General features: G+C 55.9%; 1 protein-coding gene across 2 annotated transcripts; it reads left to right on the forward strand.

Moving 5' to 3' along the window:
* Window positions 1-6,802: 6,802 nt before the first annotated feature.
* Window positions 6,803-10,391, forward strand: SMIM10L2B (small integral membrane protein 10 like 2B). 2 transcript variants are annotated; one of them, XM_047716548.1, is made up of 2 exons: window positions 6,803-7,679; window positions 8,502-10,391. In XM_047716548.1, exon 1 carries the CDS (start codon window positions 7,042-7,044, stop codon window positions 7,276-7,278), a length of 237 nt encoding a protein of 78 aa, XP_047572504.1. In that variant the 5' UTR covers window positions 6,803-7,041; the 3' UTR covers window positions 7,279-7,679; window positions 8,502-10,391. The 2 variants fall into 2 exon arrangements, with proteins under 2 accessions (XP_047572504.1, XP_047572503.1); XM_047716547.1 differs by having other exon boundaries at window positions 6,803-7,263; window positions 10,187-10,391.
* Window positions 10,392-14,248: the final 3,857 nt, after the last annotated feature.

Raw genomic sequence — 14,248 nt, forward strand, 5'->3', positions numbered from 1 at the left:
TGTGGGGCCCCCATTCGTCGCTGCATGAAGGCTTTTCTCTTCCTTGGCCTCTAAGCCCCCTGCACCACCAGCCCCCCGTCAGCCCTACCTCCTCACCCCTGCACGCATTCCACGGGGAGGTCAGTGGTCAGCTCTAAGCAAAGGCTTTCAGTTCAGTGTTCAGTGATACCACAGATACGGTGGAAAAGCCGAACTTGCACATCTGCATGGGTCCCAAGCCATAGGCTGTGTCTTGCTCTCCTTGGAAGGGAGCCAACGGTGCCAAAACACTCACTATGGGGCCGACAGCCACTTTTAAGTACAATATGGAGATGAGGATGGCTGAGTCAGGAGGGCCGGGTGATGGAGCACGAGGCAGGGAGTTTGGGTCGCATCACTAGTCTTTTCTTTGGGGGACCAGGCAGACATTACATTAAGAATGTTAGTTGAAAAAAAAAATAAATATTGTAACAGCAAAATGAGTTTATTTGGGAACAGCAGACCAGTTGCAATTCAGGGCACACGAACCACGGTGAACTTTAAGCCAGTACAGAGTACAACAAAAAGCTTTCTTTGATAGAGGAGAGGAAGTTGGGATGGGTGGTTTTGAAAGAAACTCATTAGGGGAGAGTGAGAATCCAAGGTTGTGATGGCCTCTGGTTGGCTGAGTGGTGGCAGTTTCTCATTGGTGGGGCTGTTGCTGAGCCCGGAGGAAATCTTCCTTCCTCCTGCTGCCATAGTAAAGCAGGCTCCTGCCTGTTGGGGGCCGAAAATGCTGCTGAGAAGTGGTAGTGAGTGAGGGCTCCCATTTAGGGCTTCCCCACTTCTTCTTAAATGAGGTTGCCTTTATTCATTTTTATATTTCCCCTTTGATCAAGATCTTCCCTCAAAAGCATCACTGATCAAGAGTCAGGTTTGCCACATTTAGTGGTTTTGTCCCTCAGTAACAGGGAGGACCTTCCCTCGTTGCCATATCTAACATCGGAGGGCAACCATTGAGATCACACTTAGTAACAAGGAAGGGCGGGAGGGAGAGCTCTCAGGCATTCACATCTAAAGTGTTTATTTTGGGGAGCCTGGGTGGTTCAGTCGGTTAGGTGGCTGCCTTTAGATTAAGGTCATGATCTTGGGGTCCTGGGATCAAGCCCCATGTAGGGCTCCCTGCTCAGCTGGAAGCCTGCAAGTCTACTTCTCCCTCTCCTCCCTGGTTTGTGCTTTCTGTTGCTATCTCTGTCTCTCTCTCACATAAATAAATAAAATCTTAAAAAATAATAAACTAATGTGTGTATCTTATCAGGTTTCTAGGCTTTGGAGATTGTCTCAAAGTGTTGGGCTAGCATCACCCTGTTAGGCATGTTGTTTCTACGGAGGTTTATCAGGCTCATATACAAAGCTTAAAAATAAAGCAGAATTAAATCACCTTGACAAATCCAGATTGAGCAATGGTTCTAAACCTAGAGCCCCAGTCTGTGGGTAGCCAGCTGAAGAGATCAAAGGACCATGGATTTTTAGGTGAAATTCACTGTAGCCAATAATCTTCCTTTCTCGTTTTACACAATTGGGTTTGTGCTTTTCCAGAGGGATTTCTGCAAGGGTAGCGGGCGGTATTGGCTATGGCACAAGCACCTCTTTGTTCAACAAGTAGACGGTCAAGGGCTTTAGCCAGTGAGTCAAGTGATTGTCACTGGGCTGCTACTGCTTTGGCTGTGGAGTCAGCAACCTCTCCTAATGGAAGGGAGAGATTTCTGACCATGTGTTCATGGGCACATACTCTGACCCAAGGAGCTAAGGCCCTCCCTACAGAGGCGAACCCAGAGTCACATACATCTCTTGGAAGCGTCCATTTAAGGCAAGTGTGGAGGTTTAATGGGATGGGCCAATGGGAAGCTTCTGCTTTATTATGGATGTGGACAGGGATGGCTAACCAACCCAATAAACATTGACCTCCAGTTCCCAACTATCTAGTTATATGTCCATGGGGTATGCCATCCACAGCCAGACAAAAATGAAACCAGGCAGAGCTCAGAGTACTCTAGCTGGGGTCTGGGGTCTGGTTATTGATAGATCCATGAGTCAGAATTTCCTGATTGACACTTTCAAGCTGGGAATCAGAGGAGTTGGGATGACGTCCTATGAAAGGCCATCCCATCCTCAAAGAGTCCTTTCTAAAAATCCTGCAGAGAGGAACTAGCTAATTTGTATTTCCTCTGGGTGCAGGGATACAGGACACACTTAGATAAGGAAAAGGGCATGCATGACATGGTGAAGATTATACAATTGGCAAAGATGGAGGGATTTAACTGAACCAGGACAGTTATGGCTGAAGAAAGATGGAGACAAGGTATGGGGACAGTGGGCCATGATAGTGTAACTTGATAGGTAACATCCATAAGCCTGTGGGTATAATTGGAAGTAACATTTGGGACTAAGGACACATTGGTGATGGGTAAGACCAAGGGGTCTCTGACACCATGAACAGATCCAGCAGTCTGAAAGCTTTCCTGTTTTTACAATAGATTGGATAAGAGTGTTATTTTCCCAAGAATGAGAGGGAGAAAATAAGGTAAAAAGCAGCAGTAAGAAAATGGTGTGTTTTACACATAATATCTGATCATAGCTCACTAACGCTGACAATTTAAACCACTTCCAGTGAAGTGTAGAAATCTTGCTTTCATTTAGGTCTATTGAATCTTTTCACTTTTTTAAAAAACCTGTGCACAGGGGTGCCTGGGTGGCTCAGTGGGTTAAAGCCTCTGCCTTCAGCTCAGGTCATGGTCCCAGGGTCATGGGATTGAGCCCCCCATTGGGCTCTCTGCTCAGTGGGGAGTCTGCTTACCCCCCTCTCTCTCTGCCTGCCTCTCTGCCTACTTGTGATCTCTGTCTGTCAAATAAAATCTAAAAAAATAAAAAATAAAAAATAGGGGCGCCTGGGTGGCTCAGTGGGTTAAGCCTCTGACTATGGCTCAGGTCATGATCTCAGGGTCCTGGGATGGAGCCCCGCATCGGGCTCTCTGCTCAACAGGGAGCGTGCTTCCCCTTCTCTCTCTGCCTGCCTCTCCACCTACTTGTGATCTCTCTCTCTCTCTCTCTCTCTCTGTCAAATGAATAAATAAAATCTTTAAAAAAAATAAAAATAAAAAAATAAAAAATAAACCCTGTGCACATTTTAAAAATATTTTATTTATTTGCTTATTTGAAAGAGCGTTCATAAGGGAGTGGCAGAGAGAGATCCTAATCAGGCTCCATGCAGAGGGCAGAGCCCAATGCAGGGCCAGATCTCATGACCTGAGCCCAAACCAAAGAGCCCATTGCTTAACTCACTGAGCCACCCACTCACCCCAATCTTTACACTTTTAAATATAAATGTCAAGTATTTCCTCCACATCAGATAACATAATTTTTGCTTCAACCATCAAAATCATTATAAAAACTCAAGAGGAAGCTGGTTTATTATATTTTCTCCTATTTTTATGCATTCCAATTAGTCTTTTTCCTTCCTAAATTAGTGCCATCCTCCTTGGGTGATCACTTCCGTTCTGTTTAGGAAACTTCTCTTAGCTGTGATATTTTTATTTACTTATTTGACACAGAGAGAGAGAGATCACAAGTAGGCAGAGAGGCAGGCAGGGCAGGGGGGCGGGAAGCAGGCTCCCTTTTGAGCAGAGAGCCCGATGTGGGCTCAGATCCCAGGACCTGAGATCATGACCTGAGCTGAAGGCAGAGGCTTAACCCACTGAGCTACACAGGCGCCCCAGCTATTTTTTTTTTAAGATTTATTTACTTATTTTGAGAGAGTGTGCACCCACAGTGGGGGAGCGTCAGGGGCCAGAGGGTGAGGAGAGAATCTCTAGCTGATGAGTGTAGAGCCTGATATGCAGCTCTTGGTCTCTTGACCCCGAGACTCTGACCTGAGCCAAAACAAGAGTCGGTCGCTCAACTGACTGAGCCACCCAGGCGCCCCCTCTTAGCCATTCTTTCACGGTATGTTTACTGGTCAAAATTTCTCTTAATTTTCCTTCATCTGAGAATGGCTTTATTTCTGCTTCATTTCAGAAGGATGTATGCACAGAGATGGAATTTGTGTTCAGGTGGTAAAGTGAACCACTGATTAGTTCTGCGTGTCACCACCTCCTTCTGTTTCTTTGATGCTTCCAGTTTGCCTTTTTCCCCTTGAGCGAGTCGGAAGGAATTGCCAGATCAGTATACATGACTTTGCTGAGTTCCTTAAACAGTTCTGGAGAGGCCCCCGAGATGTTCAAGTGCATTTTCAGAGTCTAAATACTCAAGCCAGCTCTCCCTGTTAAAGGAATCTATTTCTTGCAGACAGCTTTTTAAAAGTTGTATGTATAAGCAAGCCTGCGTATTTCCACAATTTATTAAATGGTCTTAAAAATGATAAGCTTGGGGCGCCTGGGTGGCTCGGTGGGTGAAGTGTCTGCCTTCGACTCGGGTCATGATCCCAGGGTCCTGGGAATGAGCCCTGCATCACACTGGGCTCCCAGCTCAGTGGGGAGCCTGCTTCTCCCTCTCCTTCTGCCTGCTGCTCCTTCTGCTTGTGCTCTCTCTTTCTCTGTCAAATAAATAAAATCTTTAAAAAAATGATCAAGCTTGAGCTGGATTTGGCTTAGAATAAAGATTAGATGAAACCATAGAAGTGCTTCTAAGCACAACAGCAAGAAATGCTATGAACAAAGGCCGACAAAAACATGAGAAGACTCCTTACAGTGTCCAGGGCCAACAATGGGTTAAGAGGAGTCCTTAGAAATGACTATGTGGTTTGAAGGAGTTCAGGATATGCCACGCCAAAATATGCCACTTTGGTATATTATTTCAAGCCAAAAAAGCACTTGAAAAACAACAAACACAGGGAGAGGCTTTCTCTGAAGCCCCTGTGAAAATTAATAACCTCATCTGAAGTGGAGTCAGGAAGGGCGCCTGAGTGGCTCAGGTGGCTGGGTCTCCACCTTCGGCTTGGGTCATGATCCTGGGGTCCTGGGATTGAGCCCCATGTCAGACACCCTGCTCAGCCGGGAGCCTGCTTCTCCCTCTCCCTCTGGTGCTCTCCCTGCTGGTGCTCTATCTCTCCCTCTCAAATGCATAAATAAAATCTTAAAAATAAAGAAATAAGTAAAAACTAAGTAGAGTCAGGAGACCAGAAAGGGGAGCTCTTCGGTCCTACCATTCCTTATGCATTGCAGACGCCAACAGAAAAGACATATCTTGCAAATAAGACACTGCATTAGCTACTACTATCCCAGCGGGAAAAATAAAGGTGTCTTCCCTTCCCTCTCCCCCAACAGCCCAGCCAATGGGAGGCAGTCATAACTCAAGGCGATGAAAAGCTACTTACTATACTGGGAACTCCAAGCTTACTCTAACGGACTTTTTGTTTCCAACAGCAATCCCAGTCTCCCCCTTTCCTCTATAAAAGGGCCTTCTTGGGGCACCTGGGTGGCTTGGTGAATTAAGCATCTGCCTTCAGCTCAGGTCATGATCCCAGGATCTTGGGATACAGCTCCAAGTCCGGCTCCCTGTTCAGCAGGGGAGTCAGCTACTTCCTCTCCCTCTGACTCTGCTCCTGTGCTCTCTTGCTCACTCTGTCTCAAATAAATAAATAAAATATTTTTTTAAAAAGCCTTCCTTTCTTTTGTTCTCCAGATTTCCCTACCATTAAGCCCTTGTTTCCTTGACCTTCATTGTAATTCTCTCCTATTCCCACATAAACATATTTTTCCTGGTAAACACTATTTTAAGATTAACATCCCCTTATGGGCCTGAAGATAGATCTTCCAAAAGGAACTCAATTGTCGTAAAACCCCTCCTTAGAAATTTCATCAACCGGGGAAACTGATTCTGACCACAGGCCGGGAAATGAGAATTCCACACCACATCCAAATTCTGTCACAAACTATCATATCTCCTATCTATTCTAACTAAGGACACACTAGTGTTTCCTAAAGGTATTTAGTCTCCGCTAAATTGCCAACATCTCTGTTCCCCTTCCCCTATTAAGATGGTATATAAGCTTTCAGATCTCACTGCCTCTCTAGGTGTTCACTTATTTTTTCCCTGTGATGTCTCCATGCAGGTAATATCAAAAATTAATAGATGTGTATATCTTTTCCGCAGTTAATCTGCCTGTTGTTGATTTCTTTCAAAACCTAGGATGTAGAGGCGCCTGGATGGCTCAGTGGGTTAAGCCTCTGCCTTCTGCTGGGGTCACGATCTCAGGGTCCTAGGATCCAGCCCCATATCGGGTTCTCCGCTCATCGGGGAGCCTGCTTTCCCTCTCTGTCTGCTGCTCTGCCTACTTGAGATCTCTCTCCCTCTGTCAAATAAATAAATAAAATCTTTAAAAAAAACACCTAGGATGTGTGTACAAATAGAATCTTAAGAGTATAGAGGGAAAGTTTTCCTCCTTAACAGGTAAAATTAGAACAATGGGATAATTATATACATTACCACCAAATATACCAAAAAGAAAAAAACGCGCCCTTGCTTTCCTGAAACTCTTCAGTGCCGCTGAATTAGCAGAGATCTGTGAATTAAAGAAAGGTACAATGGGTTGCCTGGCCGGGTTTTGTGCGGAGACAGTGGGGAAGGGGGATACCATAAACAGGAGGGGCCTTCCCAGTAGGCCATCTGCAAGGAAGGAGCCTGGCAGTCCAGACACTCCGTCCCCCACGCCCCCTCCGACCGCTCCTCTCAAGGACACGCCCCAAAAGCGATCCCTGGGGATACCACCTTCCAACCCCTTCCTGCCCTCGGGCTCTGCCCTTGGGCGCCCGGGAGGGGGCGTGGCCACACGAGGGGCGGGGTTACGCTGGCGGCGGCCGCCCCGGCAGCCGGCGAGGGGCGGGGCTCGCCCTAGGCTGCTCCGGAGGGGCGGCGGCGGAGGCGTGGAGGCAGCCGCGGAGGCTGCATCCCCGACCCAGCCAGGGAAGGAGTGACCGGGGGCGGGCGGGAGGGCACCGGCGGCCGGCGGGGCGCCTCAGGCTCGCGTCCACCTGCCCGGCCGCACGCTCTCCCCTGGGTCGGCGGGGCCTGCGCCGGCCCGGACCCATGGCGGCGTCGGCGGCTCTGTCGGCGGCGGCGGCGGCGGCGGCCCTGTCGGGCCTGGCGGTGCGGCTGTCGCGGTCGGCGGCGGCCCGCGGCTCGTACGGCGCCTTCTGCAAGGGGCTCACGCGCACGCTGATCACCTTCTTCGACCTGGCCTGGCGGCTGCGCATGAACTTCCCCTACTTCTACGTGGTGGCCTCGGTGATGCTCAACGTCCGCCTGCAGGTGCGGATCGAGTGAGCCGGCGCCGCCGCAGCCCCCGCCGGAGGGTCCCGCGCGCCGGGCCGCGCCGGGCAGGGGCGCCGGCATGGAGGATGGCCGGCGGGACGCGGCGGGGGCAGGAGGCGGGGCGGCCCGGGCCCCCCGGGCCCTAGACCTCCGCGGGGGGGCGCTGGTCACCCGGCCGCCCAGCCACCCGGCCGGGCCCCGGCCACGACCGGCCGCCCGCCCGCGGCGTGGCCGGTGACCTATTGCACAGAAACTCTGCCAACGGGCCCTTACTGTCGGGCTCGAGGGGAAAAAACCAAACAAACCAAAAAACGATTTGAGGGCGGCCGACCTGTTGCCTCCCGTTGGCCAGAGCCGGGGAAGCCGCAAGGAAAAATTCTGCAGCAGGGACTTGACTGGCCCCGATCCACAAGGTAGGAGGCCAGAGGCTGGACCCGCGGGCTGGCGGCGGCGCTTGTCATGACGTCTCGGTGGCAGGGGGCAGTGTGGACGGGTCCCCAGGAAGCCAGCCCCTGAGCTGCCCAGGCGGGAGGCCACAGGCTCCCTATACTCTCTGGTCCTCATTCCCGGACAGGGGTGGGGCGGCGGCGGCGGCGGCGGCGGCCGGGGCATCTCGGAGCGTCAGCCCATCCCCGCCGCGCTCTCCCCAGAGGCCCTGGTGCTGCCACCTGAACCCCAGGGAATGGAGGGAAATGGGCTGGGGGAGGCGCCAGGGAAGGCTCCAGAAGGAAAAGATGCTGCCGCCCTTCAACCCCTTGGGGAGCCAGACAGGGAGGGGGGTTGTGTTCTTGGCCAAAGCCCTGGTGGGTGCCTCTTCTAAACCCTCAGGCCCCTGGGGTCTGGGCAGCTGCCTCTGGCCCTGTGTTGGGGGCCTGCTCCTTCTGTGCCTGGGGCTCCCCTCCCGTTCTGGGGGCGTCCTCTGGCGCTGGGCACTTGGCCATTTGGAGACCCAGAGGAGTGGGAAGGCCGCTCTGCCCTATCCCTGCCGCCACCCTCCCTCCGGCCCCTAGGTCTGCCCCTAGGTCTGCCCTCCCGGTGCCACCAAAGGCTGCCTCCAGCAGTCCCTGTGTGCCCAGAGGAGCCGGGGAAATGGGGGTCTCCTTGAGCCCAGGGCAGCTCGCAGGCTGGGGAGTGGAGAGCAGGTGGAGCAGCGGCTTTCGAGGAGGCAGCCCTTGGGGAAAGGCGCCCCACACTCCGTGGGACCACTGTGGAGTCTCCATCTCTCTGTCTTTCAGGAACCAGTGTTCGTAGGTGGTGACCCACCCCTTCCGTGGCCTTGTCGAGAGACTGCAATCCCTGCCCAGGGGCGGCCCCTGGGCCCAGTGCTGCCTGGGCAGCTGCTGGGCAAAGGGCCTAGCCCGGGAGGAGAGAAAGGACCTTCCAGGCAGAGGCACCGGGTGCTGGGGTAGCCGGTGGTCCCGTTCTGGCATGGGGAAGGACGTGACCCTGTCACCTCAGCACTGCATCTCCTAGCGACACTTTGAGGGTGTTCTGTGCTCCCCACCTGATGATTGGAAGAGCTGGCTCTGGGACTGGGAGAGATGTGTCCTTGTCCTACAGATACGAAGGAGTGGGGCTGAATCTGCGCCCTGTCTTTGAGAAAACCTGGCTCTGTGGGGGAGGGGAGCTCAAGGCCCCCTGGGGGACCTAGGGGGAGAGAACGAGGTCCAGGGTAGGGAATGTGGGGAACTGGCTCTTCTTGGGGTGGTGTGGGAGGCCACAGGGAAGACCGTCAGAGCTGAGATGGACACAGGAGAGAGTCCTAGAATGCCTCGCAGAGCGGAGGGCTTTACCCACAGAGCCTGGCCTCCCTTGCCCCACCACCCCAGGCTGGACCAAGAGCTCCTTGGCAGCTGAGTGGCACGGGCCTCTCGGTTTGGGTGGCGGGGTGGGGCTGGGGTGGTGGCGGGGCCCCTGGGCACAGGCTGGAACCAGGAGGGTGAAGGGATAAACCTGGGATGGGTCCCCAGGCTCGTCACCCCCCAGTCCGGGATCCTGCCGGAGAACGTCCTCTGGAGGGGCTTGGATTGGCCCTGAGGCCCCAGATGTGTGGCTCCTTGGCCCACCAGGATGGCCAGCCACGAACCCGAGGGGGCCAGGAAAGACCCCGGTCCCCCAGCCACTCTGTCCCTGGTTGCTCTCGGCCCCCAGGCTCCAAATTCCTGGGACTGAAAACCCAAGCAGTCTGTCCAGCCCCAGGGACAGAGTGGCCCTGTGTCACCCTCCCGCCCTCCTTAGTCGCCGCTCTAGAGGACGGGTCCTGAGTGAAGAGCTCTGCCTGCCTCACCCTGGGGACCGAGGCCCGATGAGGCCTCCATGTGTGCCCTGCAGCTTCCCACAGACAGGGTGTGATGGCTCTCACCTCGTGCCAAGGGTTCTGTGGTCCCGGGTCCCGGTGGCACCTCCTGTACCCCAATCCTCTCCACCCAGGACCACGTCTGGGAGCCTGCCGGCCTGCCGACTCCATCCACAGATGTCTGGGGACAGCGTGCGAGAGCCCTGCGGGGCCTCCCTAGGACTGATCCACAGATGTGCCCTTGCAAGGCCTCGTCTCACCCTCGGGGTGACCCGCTCCCCGGCTGGGGCCTTGGGGCTCAGCTGGAGCTGCCTGGGGCCTGGGACACCTCTTCCCCACAGAGAGAGTGGGAAGCCCCAGGGCCCTGGCCCAAGACGCCTGCCCTGCGGGGCACCCCAGCCCAAGCCAACCTGCCCCTGGGGCCTGGGAAGTCTCAGCACGGCCCCCGAGGGACTGGGCAGGGGCTGTACTTCTTTGGCCTGTGGTCCTGCCCCTGCTCTTCGGACAGGATTGGCCTTCAGTAGGGTTTGGCGTTGAGTAGTTATTGAGCTGCCCACCCTCGCCCCCGCCCGCACTGGGCCCTGGCTGCCTAACAGGCTCTCCATGCACTTTATTTATTTGCAGTCTGTGTTCCAGACAGCAGAGCTTCTGCAAAATCGGAGACACGGGCTGAAGAAGATGACTGTCTCTTTCCTGTGTGTGATTCACTGTCCTGGTCAGCATGGGCTGCTCAGAGAAACGCTCGCGTTCCTGCTGTTGTCAAATCTTGTCCCTCTAAGTTAAAAAGAAACACCCTTCCCTGAGTTCAATAAAATCCAGTCAAATTGGAGGCCTCCTCTCCTGGTGTGGGGTCCCCTGGGGGGCCAGGAGCAGGGGAGGGAGAGCCAGGGAGGGCTGCAGGATGGAGGCCTGCCAGAGACACTGGGGGACTGCCTGCATGGCCAGGGCCCCCGGAGGAGAAGGCCGTGGCACGGGCCTGGCCAGACGGTGGCGATTTGTCTCATTCTCAACCTTTATTTGAATAACCCGAGACCTAGGTGTTCTCTCCGTTTCAGAGCCGGGCCTCAGAAAGTGCTTACTACAGTGGAAGCTTGAGGGTGGGCTCAGGGCGATGGGGTGAAGGAAGCTGCCTGCACATCATTTTGGGTCACCCGGAGGTCCGTCTGCCATAGCAGGTGGCAAGGTGCCCCTGGCTTCCCTGCTGGCGAGGTGGGCGCCCAGTTTTGGAAAAGATAAAATCTTGGGGACCAGAAGCCTGCTGCCCTTGCCCCCGGCTGAGACCCGAACTGTGCCTTCAGAGCCCCAGCCTAGTGAGTCCCCAGAGAAGCCTGGCCATGGGGAGGGTGCCCGGGGGGCCCCAGGGGTGAGCTAGAAGAAGGAAAGCCCCCATCCCATCCCCACGGGGGAGGGCTCCTGAGGGTGCAGGGTCATGGTCCCCGGAGGTTCACAGCCTGGGGTAAGGGCCTTGGGGATGCTCTGCCTGCTGGGAACTACCAGGGGCCAAAGCACCCTGACAAGGCAGAGCCTTTGGAAACCTGTCACCACAGGAGGGACGGACCCCGGTCCCTCCCACGCCCTGAGCTTCCCTCTGCTTAGTGCAGATGGTTCTGTTCAGTCCCTGTTGGTCCCAAACCCAGCCCAAGGGTCACGCAGCCTGGCGCCATCAAGAGGGGAGGGTCAGACCGGAGCTCGGGGTCCCAGGCACGTTGGGGAGGGAGGACCACCCTTCCCTGCCACGGAGGAAGGCAGGCAGCTTCCGCTCTGGCTCAGGGTGGCCTTCTGAGCCCAGCTCTTCCTCGGTCTGCTGCGTGGCCATGTGCACTCTCGTGTCGCCAGTAGGGAGACTTCAGGGTGGCCGTGGGCCTTCAGGGAGCCGGTGGCTGCTCAACATCCATTCGGGCCTCACGCGGAGCAGCCTCGTGTGTACGAGGAGAGGAAAGCAAGCAGAGGGAACTGGCAGGTGTGGAGAGCCTGCCCAGTCCCCGGGGCCCTGCTGGGGGCTTTCTTCCCGGGTCCTCCCCATCACTCCCACGGCCACGTCTGGAGGAGGTCATGGTGAGGCTGTGGTCCCAGGATGACCCAGGAGCTTGACCCGAGCAACCGGAGGCTCCTCACCTCCTGCCCTGTCCTTGGAGCCGACCTTCCACCCCTCACCCCCCATAAGGAGCGGTTCCCACCCAGGTCGCAGCCTTGAGAGAGTGTGGTGTGGCTGAGCCCACCTGGACAGCACATGGGACTGACCCCAGTGAGGGCCTCGTGCAGACCCCTGACCCCGGCAGGTGGGTGCATGGACACGTCCTCACGCGAACGCCGACAAGACAGGCTCGTGGGTCAGTTTCCTGGCGCAGTGCACCTGCCTCCCGGCTGTCTGCAGCGCTTGGCCTCCGTGTTGTCTTGTGTCCTCCTCCCCAGTGCTCCCTGCTGTGGCTGCACGCGCAGCTGGGACAGGTCGTCTCCCTGGTGCACAGGCTTTCCCACAATCCACAGCCCCTCTTTGTCCTGTTCCACGTGCGGCTCTTTGGTTTGCTTGGCTGCAAATGGGAACTGCCTTTGCTTCCGCCATTCCTCCAAGGTTCCGTGGCCCCCCGTTACTGGAGAAACTCGAGCTCAGAGTTTAGAAGATCTTATTCCCATGTCTGTCACCAACCATGAGAGGACAGGGTCTGTGTGGTTCCCATGCGGAGCACAGGGTTCATCCCACAGTCCCCTCTGTCTCCACCTGTCCGTGTTTGCAGCTGGCTTCCCCCATGGGGAGCACTCCTGCAGTATCTCCGGTCTCTGGGCTGCTTCGCGCCGTCATGCTGAGGACCCTCTGTGGGCAGCCTTTGTGAGAGACTCCCGTTCGCTCCTCTCAGGGTCCCAGCTTCCACGGGCCACCTTCACACCCTTTCTGGGCAGGCTTGCAGCCCCCCTCCCATGTCCCCTCTGTGCGCTGCCCCCGCCACTCCACCGCGGAGGAAGGGGAGAGAAGAGGGCTAAGCAGCAGTGCTCCACGGCCCACTGCCCTTGACTCGGCCTCCTCTGCGGCCCTCACACTCTGGGGCAGAGGAGCTGCCGGCAGATTCAGGCACCAGGAAGGCCGTTGCTGTGGGGATGACGCCGACCACAGAGCGGACTCTTTTCTGCTCTGGAGCCTGCCGTGTGCTCATCCTGCGGAAGGAGGTGGAGGCCCACAGCAGGCAATGGCTGCTGGGCCTCGGGGTCTGGGTGACTCCACTGGGTGCCCCCTCACCCCTGGGCATGTGTCTCCTGCCCCCGGCTGTAACGGGGACATGACAACACTGCCACCTCCCTGTGGGGTTTTCTGAGGGCCATGTGGCAGTAACGCTTGGCCGGCCCTGAGTCCGCTGCTTGGCAGAGACACAGGCTCGGCTCATCGGATCCATGCGTCAGGGTAGGACTGCCGTCTACCCCAGCAAAACTTCTCGGTGTTCATGGGTGCCCCTAACATCCTGATGCCTGCCCTGGTGTCCCCTGAGTCAGCCCCCTTCAGTTCCCAACTCTGGGGCAGGATTTCAGGATACAAAGGGCAGCCACTTCCATGTGCCCCGGGCCTCCTTCCAGCAACTGACCTAGGACTTGACCACTTGGCGTCAAATACATGTGTGTTTGGGAAACGAAGTCATATGCACCCTCTAATCAGGGAGACCCAGCATATGGGGACTCAGGAAGGAGTCTGCTGGAGCTGCTGGGGAAATGCAGGGGAGGGAAAGTCCTCCCCACACAGGCTTCTATGCCAGCATTGTCAGCACTGGGGTGGGACAGGAGAATCAGAGGCTTAGGGGAATGCAGACCCAGCTGTCGGGGACTGGGGCACAGGGCTCCCCCATAACCACGAGATGGAGCCACCCTTGTAGCCTGGACCAGGTTAGGGGAGCCCCTCTGGAGAAGATCCTTGAGTGGGGGGCAGAAGGACTGAGATAGTCCCTGGCAGGGCATCGAGCTGCCTTAGGCTGTTGCCCTCTGAGGGTCCACCTTCCCGTGGAGGAAGGCCACAGCCCTGGTCCCAAGGCTGAGCAAGGTCCCAAGGTCACCAGCACCCACGTGGCCCGCCACACAAAATAAAGCAGAAGGCCTGCCTCTCTCACAGTCTCAGCCTTGTGGATGTTCTGTGGTCACAGCAGCCTGTCAGGGCCCGTGCCTCCTGCTTCTGTGCCTCAGCCTCTGTACCCACAAGGATCACTGCTGCCATCGCAGGGACCCCAAGCTCCAGACCTCTAAGCGCGCCTCCTGTAGGGCCCGCCCCTGCCACCATCCAGGCAGCGGGGAGGCAGCAGACTGGCTCTCGTGGCCACTGAGAGGTGGAGGGCAAGGAGGGTCTGTCTCCTCCGCTCCCAGCTGAGACAGCCAATATGGTGGCCATAGAGAAATGGGCTGGGGCCGGTACCCCTGTGTGCGCTTGAGGGGGACAGGGGGCTCCTCAGTGGGGCCCTTGGGAAGATGAGAGCCTGTCATGGAAGGCTTTCGAGCAGGGCTGCGGCCCTAGAACATGCTGGTGGCTCTTCACCCCCAACCATGCGATTCTCTTTTCTCTGCCCTTGAGACCACACGCTGTGTGAATGGCAAGTGGGGAGACCAGGAAAGGCTTGGTCCAAACACCCTGGAGATAAGTACCGGGACCAAGTGGGATTTCTCCCGGAATGCAATATTGGTTTCATCTTAAAGTCAATTCACGGTTTACTCCAT

This window comes from Lutra lutra, chromosome X (assembly GCF_902655055.1).
Source record: "Lutra lutra chromosome X, mLutLut1.2, whole genome shotgun sequence".
NCBI lineage: Eukaryota > Metazoa > Chordata > Mammalia > Carnivora > Mustelidae > Lutra > Lutra lutra.